Source organism: Hoplias malabaricus, chromosome 2 (genome assembly GCF_029633855.1).
Source record: "Hoplias malabaricus isolate fHopMal1 chromosome 2, fHopMal1.hap1, whole genome shotgun sequence".
NCBI classification, from domain to species: domain Eukaryota; kingdom Metazoa; phylum Chordata; class Actinopteri; order Characiformes; family Erythrinidae; genus Hoplias; species Hoplias malabaricus.
In genome coordinates, this window is record NC_089801.1 from 82,681,304 (window position 1) to 82,699,574 (window position 18,271).

General features: G+C 39.1%; 1 protein-coding gene across 1 annotated transcript; it reads left to right on the forward strand.

Annotated features, from left to right (window-relative positions):
- Positions 1 to 2,848: 2,848 nt before the first annotated feature.
- LOC136687422 (GDP-L-fucose synthase-like) lies at positions 2,849 to 7,565 on the forward strand. Its single transcript, XM_066661827.1, has 8 exons — positions 2,849 to 2,911; positions 2,996 to 3,124; positions 3,644 to 3,717; positions 4,471 to 4,604; positions 4,782 to 4,910; positions 5,144 to 5,223; positions 5,693 to 5,792; positions 7,375 to 7,565. The coding sequence occupies exons 1-8, from the start codon at positions 2,864 to 2,866 to the stop codon at positions 7,428 to 7,430; spliced, it is 750 nt and encodes a 249-aa protein (XP_066517924.1). The 5' UTR covers positions 2,849 to 2,863; the 3' UTR covers positions 7,431 to 7,565.
- The last annotated feature ends 10,706 nt before the right edge of the window (positions 7,566 to 18,271 follow it).

Sequence of the window (18,271 nt, forward strand, 5' to 3'; positions counted from 1 at the left end):
GATCCACCACCACATCACACCTGCTCTGTGGGGGTCCTGAGCACTGAAGGATGGTGGGGAAATGGAAGTAACCATTATGTAGAGCAAGAGTTGGCCTACAGTCTTTAATACTTTACAAAGCAGAACAGGTCCCAGTCCCAGTTCCCTTTTTCCTTCCTTCAATATCCATTTGCATAACCTGTTTTACTTTCATTGATAATAAGTCAACATGTCACTAGTGTCCACAAAACCTGCATTGTTCAACACAACAGAACGTTTACTCAGTTCTTAGAAACTACAGCTTCATACACACAGCTCTGTATTCAGCCTCCACTCAGACTCTGAGCCTCAGAGCTGTAGAACACTGCTATAATCCTAAGATCACCACATGTTGATGTGTTTGATGTGAGTTTGATATGTTCACTACTCTACTGATCTCTGATTGGTTATTATCATTACATCACACACCAGGGCGTGGCCTTTTCTTTAGAGGGGGATACACTTGAATATTTGGGTTTTTAAAAAGTAGCAGATTTCACTCGTTAAAATTTAAATATTAGAAACTATGCAGAATCCTCATATGGACCTGAGCTGTATGGAATGAGTTACTGAATTATCAGTTATTACTAATTTACACTGGATTCAACAAGCAGAAGCCAACTGCTGTACACATTACATATGATTATAAATCAGACATATGAATAAATATGTCTATAATGTATTTATTTATTTACTTCTGTCAGGTCCTGATATGGAAATGTGTTCAAATGTTTTACAGTTGTTAAAAAAAGATGCACAGCACATCCTTAGAGTATTTATGGAAATCTAGCGTGGCCCAACAGCACTGCCTTATGTTTCCAAAATGTATACTTTATAAAACAGAGGTGTATCTACAGTGTGCTGCCCACGCTCCAGTTGAAGCTTAAAGGGTTTTAAAGGAAATGAAGATGAAAGTCTGCTGAGATATAAACCATGATAAATGTAATGTGAATTTGGAACAATAATTAAGTGATGAATAAATGACCGAGGTAACTTTTCATGTCCTAAATAATCTTTTAAATCCAGTCTCTTGGGTACAGTTCCCGCTCGCTACAATTAACCCATTACTGTAGTGTGTGAATGTGTTTAATTTCCCCACAAAGCCTGTGTTGGTCTTACATTAATATCAAGACTGATCTACTGAGTTTACTGAGATCTCCTGTTATTGTGGATATTTCTGAGCCTCACTCCTCTCTTGTTGTGCTCAGATGGAGGGACAGACAGAGGGACAGTCGGGGGGTCAGAGTGGACGGGTGTGTGTGCTGGTGACCGGGGGCAGTGGTCTGGTGGGGAGAGCCATAGAGAGAGTGGTGAAGGAGGAAGGAGGCGCGAAAGAAGGAGAAGAATGGATCTTCCTTTCGTCCAAAGACGCCGATCTAACTTGAGTCCGACCCTCTGTGGTTTATTTTAACCTTTTCTTTTGGTAAAAATAAATTGGCTAATGTTCTTCATCAAAGCTTCTGTTAATGATAAAAATAGCATGGATTCAGGGGCTGTTTTAATTTTCCTAAAGTGTTAATATTGGTCTGAATTCGCTTGAACATTAAAGTCCCTCATGATGTCTTTTTTTAAAATAAAAGTCTCAGGGCCACTTGTTAAAATATAATTAAAGATTTCTACAATAAATTTGAAAAGTGCTCCTAAATCAAACTTAATTACACAGTATTTACTGAGATTTAGTCACAGAAGTAACCCCTGACTGGTCGAAAGTAAACGTTTTAAATGATAGAAAAACCATTTCACCGTTTTCCTGTTCTTAAAAACGGAAATTAAACTGTTAGAGAACAGTCCTGAGAACAGTCTGAAAACCTTCAAAACTGTAGCAGTTTGGAGTCTGGCCGTTCACAGTGATTTATTTAATGCCTGAAATCTTATGACGTTATTCTCTCAATGTTATATTTCTCTGTACATCTTATATTTTAAATACTGACCATAAAATATAGCGTCAAATATTCAGATACAATCCAACCCACGGACAGAAGGTGATTTGTGTTCACCCTGAAACCCAAGAGCAGGCTTTAAACCCAACACAGAACACGGCCTGAGAGTTTTTACACCAGCACACGACTGATTTTCACCCCATATGACGAGAACTGCTGAAACAGAGCTGGGGCAAGGGGTACATTGCACTGATTGTGGTTAGAAGACTGACCCACTGCCTTCCTCTGGTGGTGGTGAGTGGTAATTCCAGTAGAACTACACAGGCTCTTGTAGACTCCAACACTGCCTCGTCACGTGAACAGGGCTTAGTGCTTTTGGCTTTGAGATGGAATTAAAGACTATGATAGCTCAGAGCAAACAACCGGGGGCAGTTAATTTAAATGGTTTAATAAGACAATTGGGTAAGAGAAAAACATCAGGACAAAGCAATTAATGCATAATCTCTAAGAAGAATCACACACCTGTGCAACCACTTACACATCTAAAGTAGAGGTGGGGCAGGTGTTGTGGATTGATTGCACGGAATACAGCTGGAAGTCTGACCCTCTGCCTCCCTCTAGTGGTGGTGAGTGATATTGCCAGTTATTCTTCACCCCCAGAGACTGAGAACTTGGCTCTGATTCAGGGACTAAAGATTATACTGAGACCTCAGAGACTCCTACCGTAAAGACTTCAGACTCAACCCAAACTAAACAAATCTTGCCTGGATCAGTTTGGGAACTGCGTCATATTTGACCCACTTTGTCCGCACTGTGTCCTAAAGGTGGAGACTGGTGTCCTCTCATGGGTGAAGATGTCACAGATGACGTCACAGCTCTGTTGCTTTTCTTCTTTCAGAAACACGGCAGAGACTAGAGCGATCTTTGAGAAGTATCGCCCAACACACGTGATTCACCTGGCGGCCATGGTGGGAGGACTTTTCCTGCACTTGAGGGAGAACCTCAACTTCTTGGTAAAGCTCCTCCTCACAAACCGACTTGTGTATAGACGTCTTTCCTGAGAAAGAGGAACGTAAACACTGTCTGTTACCTTTCAGAGAAAAAACATCGCCATCAACGACAACGTGCTGCACACAGCCCATGAGTTCGGAGTGGTCAAAGTGGTCTCCTGTCTGTCCACCTGCATCTTCCCCGACAAGACCATCTACCCCATCGACGAGACTATGGTACGTACAGTCAATGACATCATCTTTATTCAACTCAGAAACACTGAAACCCACTGACTGTGTGTGTCTGGGATTGTAAAACATACCACAGGCAAAAAACAGTTATCCACTGTTAGCCATAGTAGCATTTTTTACATTGGGTCTAATGGAAATCTGCATCTGTCAGACACCAATGTATTTCTCTACTCTGAACTATACATACACAGATCATACACATTCGGTAACTTTCTTGTTTCAATCAGTGGGAGGGATTTCAATGCCACAGTGATGCTGAGACAGAATCCCAATCGTCTCCGTGACATGGATAAATGAATCAGAGAACCATACGTAATTCTTTAATGTTAAATGTCTAAATGAGGACTCAGTGTTGACAGAAACAATAAAACCATTTAAAATATCACTGAGTCAATGAGTAGGTCCCCAATATGGCGGCTCCTCTACACTGTGATATCAGCTGCAACACGTGGATAGTGACATCACTGGGGTCTAAAACAACTCATCCCCATCATTCGTCCTCAGATCCATAACGGACCCCCTCACCCGTCCAACTCTGGTTACGCCCACGCCAAACGGATGGTGGACGTCTACAACAGGTGAGGAATTATGGACTGACCGTCTGAAGTTTAACCCTTTTAAAATCTACAGTGGCATTGGTTATGATTATAATGTTCTTTAACAATCACAAACTGAGCCCCCATCCACTGGTGGCGCTGTTTCACTGAACGTAAATAAAATTGAGTAACAATAACCAATAAAAACATTTTCTGAAATGAATCGTGATTAATCACATGGCCCTTAAGAATAAAGTTTTAATTAATGGAGATTTAAGTGTGAAATAAAAGAACCAATGTGAGATCAACACAATAATATATTTATATTGTATCGATGTAAAAATATAATCACAACAATAAAGTTAAAATGCTAGCAGTTCCTTGTATTTTCAGGAGGGAGATTTTCGAATTACAAGCTCTTAATTTGCTGAGTGAAAGCTACTGGGAGAGTGTGTGTGTGTGTGTGTGTGTGTGTGGTAAAATGATTAATTAGCATTAAAACATATATAAATAAATCTATTCTAATTAATTCCCACATGTTTTTACCTGTTTATTTTGACAGCACTAATATGAAGCACACGTTTAATGGTTTCTTCCCCTACGTTTGTTAAAGCAGTTAAGGTTAAAGGATGTTGAAGGAACTGCAGGACTCCAGGGTCTGAGTCAGGTCTGAGTCAGTCATGAAGAGGAATTAGATTCTGATCAAGCAGAGCTTAGAGTTAGTGGTGGTCTGTTGTAAACGTGCTGAGAGCAGATGTAAACGCCCCGGTTCTCCTGTGTTCCTGCCCTGCGCAGGGCTTGTTTTCAACAGTACGGACGCAAATACACAGCCATCATCCCCACCAACATCCTCGGCCCCTACGATAACTTCAACTTGGACGACGCTCACGTTCTTCCAGCCCTCGTCCACAAGACCTTCACGGCCAAGAGTAAGAGGCGTTTATCCACTTTAGAGAACGGACTCTGATGTGACCAGGGCCTTTATATAATATCCAATATTTACCTACAATTCAGGCATTTATCAGGCTGTTAAAATAGGAACCCAGAGTTTACAGTCTCCTTGAATGTGTGTGTGTGTGTGTGTGTGTGTGTGTGTGTTAGGAGAGGGCACGGCTCTGGAGGTGTGTGGGGTTCTGGTCGAGGACTCCGTCAGTTCATCTACTCTCTGGACCTGGCTCATCTCTGTCTGTGGGTTCTGAGGGAATATGATGAGGTGGATCCCATTATACTCTCAGGTACACACTTTATCCTTAATAAAAAAACACACACACACACACACACACACACACACACACAAGACAGTGGTTATAGATGTAGATGATATCCAACAGGCAGCGGTCTGATAAACTAATCTCTCTCTCTCTCTCTCTCTCTCTCTCTCTCTCTCTCTCTCTGTCTCTCACTCTCTCTCTTTCTCTCTCTCTCTCTCTCTCTCTCTCTCTCTCTCTCTCTCTCTCTCTCTCTGTAGTTGGTGAAGATGAGGAGATCACTATTAAGGATGTTGTCGATGCAATCGTTGAAGCTTATGAGTTCACAGGACCAGTGATTGTATCCTTCCAGTTGTACTCCTGCTCCACGGCAAAAAAAAATATTATATATATTATAATATTATATTTTTAAGCTTCCCACAGTGTTAAATTCAGCAGAAACAGTCAATATACAGTAAAACAGGCTGAAAAACTCAGTCCAGAAATTTTGGGACACTCAAATTAAAGTGGACTCTTTGTGGACGCAGGTGTTAAAATGTGCTCAAGTCTTTTTTTTCTAAAATATACATCCCCTGTAAAAGTCATGTTTGATAGCGCAGCTGCACATGAGGCACATGTCAGCAGGCTCAGTGCCAGGTGTCAGCCAGAAGGGTATAAAGACTAGAGCAGAGGAGCTGTGCTTTTGGGATGGTGTGTGATCCACAGCTAATCCTTCTACATCAGTCCTGTAGTGTGAGAACGGTCCTGTGTTCCACAGTGGGATGAATCTAAGACCATCACTTGTACTTTGTCCTTGACTCTGTGGTCAGTACGACACGAGTAAATCAGACGGTCAGCTGAAGAAAACAGCCAGCAATGCCAAACTCCGCCGCTACCGTCCAGACTTTGTCTTTACTGACTTCAAAAAAGGTGAGAGCTAACTACACTCTTCGAAACAGATTTGCACTGAGCAGTGACTAAAGATGTCAGTGTTTCTCCTTTAAAACTCTATGATCACCAGTGTATTACATCAGTTTAATGTATGTTCAGTAGATTACGGCCCTTTACTTCATAATAAGGAGAACACATCACTAATAGAACCTGATATCTCTGAATTTCCAGTTCCACATTAAAATAGTGAAGCATTTACATTCTAGCTCCTGTGGCTACAGCAGCATTTAAGGTGGAACTGGAAATTTTGTATGAAAAGCTGTAGAATACGAGCTGAATTCAGCTCCATAATCACAGAACAGTGTGGAGTGGGTGATAATCTGATGGTGGAACTCTTCTGAAAACGTGCGACACCTTAAATTTAAACTACACTAAAGTCATAAAGAACCTTGATGATATTGCAGCAGAGTGCCTCTGAATTGCTGCTTCTGATGAAAGCTTTAAACACTACACCGTGTAACTCCATTCCAAAAGGGGCAAGATAACACTCGAAAACGAGGGGTAGGAGTAAAAATAAGAACTGGGATCCACCCTTAATTCGAGGCCTATTCCACTGTGGGATAGTAGCAGTTTTATTTGATTAATAATCACAGGGTGTCGCACAGTAGGGAAGTGCTGCTTCTAAAATGTCAGACCAGTCATAAATGTGGGAAATAACCTGGCTTTTCTATGTGGGAACTTAAGACAGAGTCCCATTTCGCCCCTTAGCCCTACCCCTCAGTTCTTGTAGGGCCCCTTTCAATGCAGATGTTTAAGAGTCTTACTCCAAATGGATGTGGGAGAATATTGGGAAATAAGCCTCAAGCCCATCCAGGGAGCACAGCGCTCCTTGTCTCTTATTCCCAGAATGCCACCTAACCCCACTTTAATATTTCATGGTTGTGTGAGTTGTTCTGCAACAAACACTGAAAGAACACTGAAAGACTAAGATTAAGTGCCTTAGAGCCACTCTAAATACCAAAAGGCAGAGGCGTGTCTGACCCTGGTGACTTTAGTGTAGCCCTCTGTTTCCCTCTGGTGGATGAGGAGGGTCTAACAGGGCTGTGGAGCACCATTAGCCCCTCCTCTCTAATGATAACGACGACTGCAGACTGAACCTGACTCAGTCAAGTTAACCACACTGAACTGAGCTAGGACATTTACATAAACCTAGCTGTGAAACAGAGGCTGGTAGTTAGTGTTCTCTAGGTGTTGTATAAACAGAGGTTTGAAGAGAAAGTGTTTGTTCACCCACTAAGACCCTCCCTCAGTTCCTCTGGTAACTATTGAAAGGAACACTGTGATATTTATACCTTAAAATTACAGCTTTGAAATCATTGTGCTGCTCCACTGAGCTGTAACAGAGTATAAAGCCTCTGTCTTTGTTACTTCAGGCTCAGTCCTGCAGAAAGTGTGCTTCCCCATTGATTACAGCAGCTTAGGGGCTAAGAAATCAAGGAGGTATCAGTTAGGATTGAGATTCACTGCTGGTCATTAGTGGTCTTGTTGTATCTGATATGAGCGGCAACAGATCTACAATCAGTGTTTAAAACCCGAAACTCTTGTTTGTGTGTTTCTGCAGCCATCAAGGAAACATGTGATTGGTTTGCTGCCAATTATGATAGTGCTCGGAAGTGAGTTGTGCCCCCTGCTGGACTGGAGAGGTGGAGGGGTATCACAGCTTCAATCAAAGCACTGTTTGCACTGAAGAAATTCTGAATGACCAGCTAATAAATAAATAAATAAATAAATAAATGTGAATGAAGATTTACAGCTGTAACCCTCTGTCAGTGGAGGACCAGCATGAAGCTCTGCTCCAAAACACCAAACAATGCCTCACACTGAAACAGTCTTTGAGGGTTTTTACAGGGAATAAATGTGTGTTTTATATTGTATTTTTACAGGATATTTTGTACTGTGTGTATGGTGGTCTTGCTTTTCTAGTTTCCTAGGGTTCTACATGACATCACTATACACTGCAGCCACCATTTTGAGAATTACTCAATCAAAAACAAGAATGTTTACATTTTTAATTTGTTTATACCACTATATATTTTTTTTCATTTAGACGCTATGATGCACTATGAGTACACAATTGATGTTATTATGTACATTATGCACTACATAGGGTGGAGAGAGATATAAGATTCAGTTTCTTTGTGGTGTGAAAACAAGATGTCTCCAGTCTCACTTTTTCAGACAGCTTGTCCCCCTGCTTTACAAAACACAGCAGGCTCCCTTTAACCTGCTGATGCCACGAGGTGATGGGCTTCTGTGCTCTTAAATGCTACGAGACCCTCTCCAGTGCAGAAAGAGTGGGTAAATGTTCCGCCAAAGTGGGGTCCGGAGTTTTGGGAAAGTGTGAAGAAGGCTCTCTGCTCACTTTTTTTCCCCATCACTTTGTTGTTGTGCAGTTTTTTTCTCTTCCAAACTTAGGAGAATGATTTAAGCCATCTTTCACATTGTTGTCTGAGATTGTTGTCCACAAAATGACAAGCACTTGAATGGAACCCTAGAATGTTTTTAATTTTTTTGCTGATGGCTTTTTACTTCAAATGCATTATTCTAAATCTTTTATGAATTGTTTGTGGGGTTTATTTAGAAAGCTGTTGTAAATTATTTTGAGGCCAGTGGGAGTTTTTACAAAACAAACCCAACATTTATATATAGATAAGATAAATTATAAAATGTTAAAAATTCACCTGAAGTGCCATACTGAGGTTTGATCTCTACAAAGAATGTTTACTCATTGCGTCTATTGCTATTGATGTCATTTTTGATGTTCTGATTTAAATATATTAAAAAAATTATATATAAATGTTTAGCATAAGTTTTGTTTTTCCTCTTTTTTTCTCAAGATGTTAATTTCAGAAAATAATTTGTTTGGATTTAAATGCAGTGTGTGGTCTTTGTTTTTCATGAAACACTGATGTGTCCTGAAACAGTTTCCTATTCCTTCTTAGACTCCGTATTTTAGTTTATTGACCGTGTTTTGATGCATCAGTCTTAATCATCAGTTTCAGAACAGAACACAGCTCTGGAGATTAACTTCTGAAAGAAACTTTTGAAATATCTTTGGCTCCACAATTCATCTCTGAACGCACTGAAACTCTGATGTACACTGTTTCTGCAGATAGTTCAGGATTCACTGAGGCTAAATATCTAAAGGCTAACGTTCACAAAATATTTGAGCACTTTCAGAACTCACATTTCTTTTATGAAACACACAGCTGAGTGTGGGCTCCACACAAACATGAGCCAAACTCTATAATGACACAAGATACGTTTAGTTCATTATGAATAACCACAATATAATGAACCTTTAGCCATTCTTTAATTTATCATCAACATTTTATAAGGCACAACTTCAGCCTCGATATTAACAAGTTAAAAATAGATCGGGATTTCAGTTCTTATCAGTTTTATCTCAACAACTGCTTTCCCCAAATGTTGTAATATTTTACGAATGTATTCCCTAGTCATATGTAAGCAGCATATTTACAGAGGACTAAAGCCTGTTGAGTTTGTTACTAAACCAGTGTTTGAGGGTCATTACAGGGAATGTGTTTTGGTTTTTATAGCTTTGTGAATGTTATTGGTCAGATATCACTAAGAGGCTAATGAGAATCTACAGGACAGTCTTCACTGTGTGGGACTTGGTGCCATAATATTCCAAACCTGTTTATAATTATACTGGGTGAGTGTGTCCTGTGAAGGACTGGCGCCCCCTCCTGGGTGTGTTCCCACCAGGGTAGGCTCCTGACCCACTGCCGCCCTGAACTGGATTACAGACAATCATTAATTTGTAATTAATAATGGAGCTACTTGATGTGTTACTTTATTAAATGTTAATGAGTGAACACTAATGTTAGTGAGTGTTAGTATTTAAACACATGCTTTGCTCACACTGCAGCCACTGTGACTTTTAAACAGATTATATATTAATAATTTTCCTATATCTTAAATCTCACTTAAAAATATAGCGTTTAAGTTATTTATTCTGTTCCTTATAGAGGATATGTTACTGATACAGAGTCTAAATGTAGAAATTTTCCATTTCTTTTGATTTGCTGTGACTTTAACAAATTAAGAAACAAGCAGCAATCTTGGCACTGACTGTGGACTGCTCATATCCACCCCTCACTCCAGTGCAACGGTGGTGGCTTATCAGCCTGTAGAAGTGAGGACAGCCAGAGTGAAGCTCTAAAGGCTTACTAGGTTAGTCACCACAGGTTAGAAATGTAGGAGTCGAGTATTGGGCAGAAACACAAGTAAGTATAGCTTACGTTTAAAGTTCTAAAACTTGAAAAGCTGGGGCTCAGAACCTCCCTCTTCAACTCACTGCTGGACTGCTGTGTGCTCAGTCCCCTGCTCTTCACCCTGCTGACACATGACTGAACAACAACCTACAGCACAAACCACATTGTGAAGTTTGCAGACGACACAACTCTGGTGGGTCTCATCACCAAGGGAGATGAGACTCACTACAGGGGGGTGGTCAACCTTCTGACCACGTGGTGCAGGAACAACAATCTCCTGCTAAATGTCAGCTAGACCAAGGAGATTGTTGTTGATTTCCAGAAAGTTCATACCCAACACTGACCATCGATGGTGCTGCGGTGGAGAGAGTTAGCAGCACCAAATTCCTGTGGGTGCACATCAGTAAGGACCTCCAACACTGCCTCACTGGCGAAGAAAGCACAGCGACACCTCTACTTCCTGCCCAAACTCAAATGGGCAAATGCTCCACCATCCAACATCCTTTCCAGCTGCATCACTGTATGGGACAGAAGGTGCACAACAGAAAACAACAGGAAGGCACTGCAGCACATTGTGAACACAGCTGGATGAATCATTGGTGCAACTCTACCTTCCCTGCAACACATATACACCACCTGCCTCACCCGCAAAGCGATCATTATTGTGGGTGATGTAAACCACCCTGCACACAAGATGTTCAGCGTCCTTCCCTCTGGGGAAAGGTACACAGACCACCGGACTCACCGATGCTGATTTCTCTCTCCTCAGCCACTTGCACACTGTCAATAGAAACCTTCTGCTGCTACTCTAGTCTTACTGAATGTTTTACACTATTTCAACTTCCTGCTACCTATGACCTTTAGGTTTACACTGATCTTACTTCTTACTGTTTATTTAGTCTTTATTGTTTACTTACACAGCAAATCCTCCACTGTTAATTCAGCACTATTAGTGTTAACACTGAGAGTGTTAAATTATTACAATAACAGTGTCAATTCAATTGATTTAACACTGGTGAAGCTGCTGTGTAGTTAATTTCTTCTTTTAAGATTAGGAATTTGTTGTCAACACCGAAGGATAGTGATAAACGAAATTTTGATTCCTTTGTATGTCTCGTATATGTGATGAATTAGAAATTAAGCCGACTTTGATTTAAATGTCGAAAGTAAAAGCTGCCCTGGACTCTTAAGGGAGGCTGCAAATTTAATTTAAGAGGCATTAAGGCACACCCCTGCTGCTCCATTATCTGCCACTCCATTAGGTTCCACCCCAGCACTGGACAGACCACCTGTAGCTAGCGCTAGCTACTTAGGAAAGATGCTAGCGTTAGCCAGCAGCAGAGTATCAATCAGACATTTTAGCCTCTTAGATTTATCAGTAATTGACGGAAATATGAATCTAATGTACATGATCAATTGGTCTTGCCTTACTGCACGTTCTAGCCAATCAAACGGACTGATCTGAGTTAGGCCCACCCACTGCCAGATGATGTATGATAGTACTGCAAGGCATATAAAATATATATAAATAGTTAAATAATGAATGAAATGATTAGTACTGTTAAAAAATATTAAAATGTGCATTTAAATTACTATTAAATAAATCGCATACAATTATTTAAGCTTTTATTTCAAATTGTAAATTTCAAATTTTTTAATTCTTTTAATTAATTATTTCTTTACTCAGTTAATTATATAATATTGTAAGTGTTACAGACAAAGAATGAATGAATGAATTTCTTTCATGCGAAACATAAATGCTGAAATCAAATCTTAGATGGTGACTCCTGAAATGTATTTGACTTTTATATTGTAGTAGCTCTTATTCTGTAGTATTACGCCTATAGAACCATGTCTGTGCATATATGAAAACTTTTTCTGTAACGCTTTACAATACTGTTTGGTAGTAAATAGGTAAATATGCAGGGACTAAGGAGGAACTAATGATTAACACCTACATCACTCCTATTAACTACCAAGGAGCACTGACTGATTACTCAATAAGTAATAGTGAACTAATGTTTATGAAAGTTCACTATTAAGTACACTCTAAAAAGAGAAGAGTTGATCCAACTTAATTGAATTGCTTCAATTGGTAACAAGTAATTCAATTAAGTTTATCCAACTTATTTTTTTAAGTTCAACCTTCAAAAACTTAAAAAATTAAGTTGGATAAACTTAATTGAATTACTTGTTACCAATTGAAGCAATTCAATTAAGTTGGTTCTTTTTAGAGTGTAAGCAATAATTAGTTGTGTGGTGATGGTGGTGGGGGCTGTGAGTGTGTGTGAGGGGGAGTGGTGGTGATGGTGAGGGCTGTGAGTGTGTGTGAGGCGGGAGTGGTGATGGTGGGGGCTGTGAGTGTGTGTGAGGGGGAGTGGTGATGGTGGGGACTGTGAGTGTGTATATGAGGGGAGTGGTGATGATGTTGCGGGCTGTGAATATGTGTGAGGGGGAGTGGTGAGGGTGTGAGGGGGCAGTGGTTTGGTGGCAGCAGGTGGGATCTGAAAGTGAATATAAACCTTGGGGTAAGGAGAAGACGCTGGTTCACTGCTGTGATTTGGACCAAGGTAAGTTCATTCAAATTTGTAATCGAATGTACTTAGTTTTTCATTTCAAAATGTTGCCGTGAATTAAATTATTTAAAATAATACACATTCTACAATGAATCCTATAATATTCGAGCTTGACTATTTAGTTAATAACGTTATTAATGTAAACTGACAAAGATGGTGATGTGACAAAAAAACAATATGAAATAAAAAAAACAAAAACAATTTGAAATCAAATATTTGAAAATATGACATCACAATTTGAATTTTCTTCATTTTTTACATCAACAATATGCACAAAATTAAATAATGTACATCCGTGGTCCTCAACCACTGTCCTACGTACTTTAGAGAATCAGCTGAGGTAAGTCATGAACTAGTTACCCTAACCTTAACTTCTGCAGGACATTTGACCAATGATCTGACCCAAACTGCACTCAACAGTGCTGTGAACCAGAAGACCAATGTAAAAAATTGTGAGGGGGAAGTTCTTGTTTCAGAGGTTGGGGCGAGGAAAATTGTTGTCTAGTAACTCAGTCATGGCTTTAACAACAACCATAAGTGTGTTGAATGGCAAAATGTGGTTGCATCAGTGAACTGTGGAAAACCGGCTCATTGACCACAGCTAGGTCTTCTAGTAATGCCCAAAAAAGCCATTATGACAGACAATGCACTAGCTGTTCATTCTTATAATTATCTGCAGATATTACCAGCCCATAACAATTTATTGTCTGTCTATTTATTATGAACATTAATTTATATAATAAATGAAACTTAATAAAGCTAATTCAAAGTGTTAATTTTCCTTAATCCATCCTTAGTCTTCAGTTCTTAGTCTTAAACTATGCCATATGGACTGTTGCATGCGAAGATGGTTTACGCTTTACTTGGAATTCTTTATTTTAGTACTCGATGCCTCTATTTCACATGCCTTCCTTAAATGAACACTCATTTTTTTTGCCAAGTATTTCTTGTATTATATTTGCCAAGTATTATAAATCATAGTTTCAGTGTGAGATGTTGCACACGTTACACCATTTCAGGTGTTGCTAGTATACAGGGATTAGTACGTACCAAAAGTGGTGGAAGTGGACCAGCGTAGGGTCATGGGCACTGGAATCTCAGTGATGAGTCGTGAATATATCCGTACAGCTTCACACACACTGTGTTCTGATATGTTTAAAGAAAATATAAAATCACTAAAGGCTAAGTAATCAACGCAGTGCAGCTTCTTTAAAAATTAGGTGATATCCCGAGCGGTAAATAAGAAGTTATTTTAAAACTAAAAATGAGAAGTGAAACCAGGCAGAAGACTTTAAAGATTTTTAATAGAACACTATGATTATTCAGCACATTTTATTTTAGTTTAAGGAAGTGAAGATGTTTGAGAATCACTGAAGCCTTAAGGATGCAGCTAACCTCAAACCTAAATAATATAGGAACTAGGGTCACTGATAAAACAGGAGATGAATAAATCCTAGAAAACAATGATAAAGGTGATTTAAAGGTGATACTCTATTTAAAGTATCAGACCATAATCATCCTTTACACTAAACCTAGCTGATAAATAAATATCATTCTAAATGTATAACAGTGTCTTAATCATGTATAATTCATCTGATAGATGAATAGTATGGCCATACTTTATATTAAATGTCATTAATAAATGTAGTTATACATTAACACCACGTCTTATAACTGAAACTACTGTTGATCTATTCACTGTTACGTTAAGTGTAATAGTGAATGTGTCTGATATGGGAGTACAACCATATACCAGAGAGAGCAGCTAAACACGTTGGTGTGAACTGCCTCTAAAATTGTTGATTAATCAAAGGAATTGATGGATGGAAAGCATTAGATAGCGCCCACCCTGCAGAGTACCTTCTTAAAAACGCTCCCTTCTGGGAAAAGGTTTCAAAGCATTTTATATAGAACAACTCAATTTAGAAACAGCAGCTACACTTCCCTGCTACCAGACATTTGACTGATGTCTGACTCCACAATTTTAAAACCATTTATTTGTTAATAATGCTTTTTTGTTGTTTTATTGTGAACATTGATGTTGTGTATGCGTGTACACCATTATAAATGTTTGTATGTGGAAGTTCTCTATGTTTTACCATGCCCTCAGTGTCACAGGAGAAGGTGGAGTACAGAAATAAGAATAGCTTCCTGTTTAACAAAAGTGTAAAATTTAACATTAATTTGCATAGAATATATTTATAAATATATTGACTGTAGAAAACAGGAAAGGAAACCACAAGCGGCCAATTTCTAGTTTTCAGCAGCAGAGCCTCAAATGACCTGTTTTACATCACATCAGCACTGAAGCATTAAGACTACACCTTCATTAGTAGCTTGCATCAACCATCTTCTGCTCTGAGTTCAGATTTAAAGTGTTTTCTAATGCTACCAGCAACTTATCACCACAAACAAGTCTATTTTGGCAATGGAAACATATATTGCAAATGATGAGATACTATCTCAGTATATTCACATAGTGTCTCAATATAAAGAGATACTATCTCAGCATATTGATTTAGTATCTCAAAATAATGAGATTGTCTTGAAATATTGAGATATCAACTTTTTTGGTATCTTTCAAATACCAAATCTTTTTTTTTTATCTTTTTTTTTCTATCAACCAAAGAATCTTTTTTCTATTGTTATTTTATGTGGTGGAAATGGGCTCCCATATGTAAGAGTCTGAAATACCCTTCAGTTCTGACATTGCCAGAGCAAGGCCACACTGTAAACACTAATCTTCAAAGTCATTAACTGGATTGAGTGATTCTAACTTAAAATATATTGAAAAGTTTCACTCAATTAAACAATTCAATTAATTTCATCAATTTCTTCTTTTTGAGTTTGTGAAACTCAAGTCCTGTTAGTGGTTTTAAGTAAAAAAAATCTGGATATGAGAGATTTAACTGAACTTAAATGATATGAGTTTATGCAGCATGACGTCTGCAGGAGTGTCCATAAGTATAAGTGTGTGTGGTGCCCCATGATGGACTGGCACCTTGGCACAGACAATGAATGTATTCATTTAATGTATTTAGTATTTAATTAGTTAATAGAACGTAATAGTATTGAGCACCAGAAATGCATATTTTTGTAGTTGTACTAAGCATTTAAGTAGACACTTAAAGTAACAGTGTATGCATACGTCTGACACCTGTGTATGGAGCATGACACCTAGCTCCAGGCATCAAACAGAGACATCAGCTGAGTGTCCACTACCTGTACACACACACACACACACACACACACAAACTGTAAACTGATGAAAATGTCTGAAGTGTCTTTAAGAACATCTAAGAGTATTTGGTTCCCCGAATGTTCTGAAAAAGCTAGTTTTGGTTCTTGAAACATTTAGAGAAGGATTATTCTTGGGGCCAAAGGAACTCTTAGAAATACAACTTTCACATGTTGTTGTGCTTTACCTTTCTGAGAAAATCCCCCTTAATTAACGTGGTTTATATTTGATTCATCCAAATAGAATATGATCTAAATGGATCCTTTTTAATTATGTCGACTGTTACATTGTTTAAATGTCTTTATCCTGTTCAGTATTTAAACTAAAACTTATCATTTTTAAAAAACTATGTATTTGCATATTATACATTTTAGTGTAAATACACAGAATAATGTACAGGATTATATTCTAGTTGGATTAATCAAATATAAACCACATCAGTTCCTCACCAAACCACATGGTCATTTCTTCAGAAAGGTAGCACACAAGAAAAGATGAATATTGTATTTCTGAGTTCCTGGAACAAAGTAAATACCTAAAAAAAACTAAGTTCCTGGAAAACCAATGGACACTCAAAAATAATTCTTCCCTGAATGTTTCAAGAACCAAAACTAGTGTATTAAAACCTTTCACTTTAAATATTATTCAAGGTGGTTTATGAAGAAAATATCCTCATACCCCTTTAAAATAGTTACTTTTCTGTCTTGAAATCACAACTCCCAAAAACATGATACACCACCGCCCTGTCTCCAACGAATCCTAAAACACTCCTCAGTTATTTCACGTTTACAACCACTGACTAGTCCTTTCAGCTAATTCTGATAACATCTTTAAAGCTGTCCTTAATATTCGGCCCCTAAAAATGAACTGCACAAGCAAGAATGTGGCAGACGTGGCTATAAACACCTATTTCCTCTGGTCCTATTGGTTCATTCCCTCACCTCAGCTGCCAAGTCTGGGCACTTCATTTACTGCTGCCTTAAATGGAATTGTTAGAATTTTTATATCTATAATATAAAAGATCTGGCAGTGTATATTCATTCATTCATTCATTCATGCATTGTCTGTAACCCTTGTCCAGTTCAGGGCAGCAGTGGGTCCAGAGCCTACCTGGAATCACTGGGCACAAAAGCGGGAACACACCCCGGAGGGGGCACCAGTCCTTCACATGGCAACACACAACACACTCACACATTCACTCACACACTCACAACTACAGACACTTTGGAGTAGCCAATCCACCTACCAACGTGTGTTTTTGGAGCGTGGGAGAAAACTGGAGCACCCGGAGAAAACCCACGCAGACACAGGGAGAACACACCACACTGCTCACAGACAGTCACCTGGAGGAAACCCACACAGACACAGGGAGAACACACCACACTCCTCAAAGACAGTCACCCGGAGGAAACCCACGCAGACACAGGGAGAACACACCACACTCCTCACAGACAGTCACCCAGAGGAAACCCACGCAGACACAGGGAGAACACACCACACTCCTCACAGACAGTCACCCAGAGAAAACCCACGCAGACACAGGGAGAACACACCACACTGCTCACAGACAGTCACCCGGAGGAAACCCACACAGACACAGGGAGAACACACCACACACTCCTCACAGACAGTCACCCGGAGGAAACCCACGCAGACACAGGGAGAACACACCACACTCCTCACAGACAGTCACCCGAAGCGGGACTCTAACCCACAACCTCCAAGTCCCTGGAGCTGTGACAGAGACACTACCTGCTGAGGCACCGTGCTGCCCATCGGTTGTATTGTCCCTGTCAAATACAACAAATAAATAAATTAAACACACCAAACTCCTAACAGTCACTCAGAGCAGGAACTGTAAAAAGTACAAAAATATAGGCTCTGTAAAAAGAGGAATTATGGGAGGAAATTGTGGCCAACTTTGGTAAAATTATTAAGTTTTCATTCATTTATTCATTGTCTGTAATGCTCAGTTCAGGGTTTATATATATATATATACAAATACATATATGGGATGAAAAACACTCATGTGTTTTCAAAGTTTAATAAAAACAATTATCAGACATTGTTGTTTATTTTTGATTATGAAGGTTAAAATATGTATGCAGTTGGAAAAACGTCTTTTTATACATTTTCCATTTTCATGGTATAATGTGACTCTATACTGAACTCTACAATGAAAATAAAATTTAAAACATAAATAATCTTTCCAGAAAATGTAATCATTAAAGCCCCTGTTCGATCTCAACCTCAGGTGAGAAGCAGAGTGTGGAAAGAGGCGTAGAGGACAACACCGTGGTTTACACTGAGAGGTTTCAGTATAAAAATAAATATGCTGTGATCATTTATATTCTCTGTTTTAGGATGTTTGTGGGTGTGTGTGTGTGTGTGTGTTGGGGGCAGTAG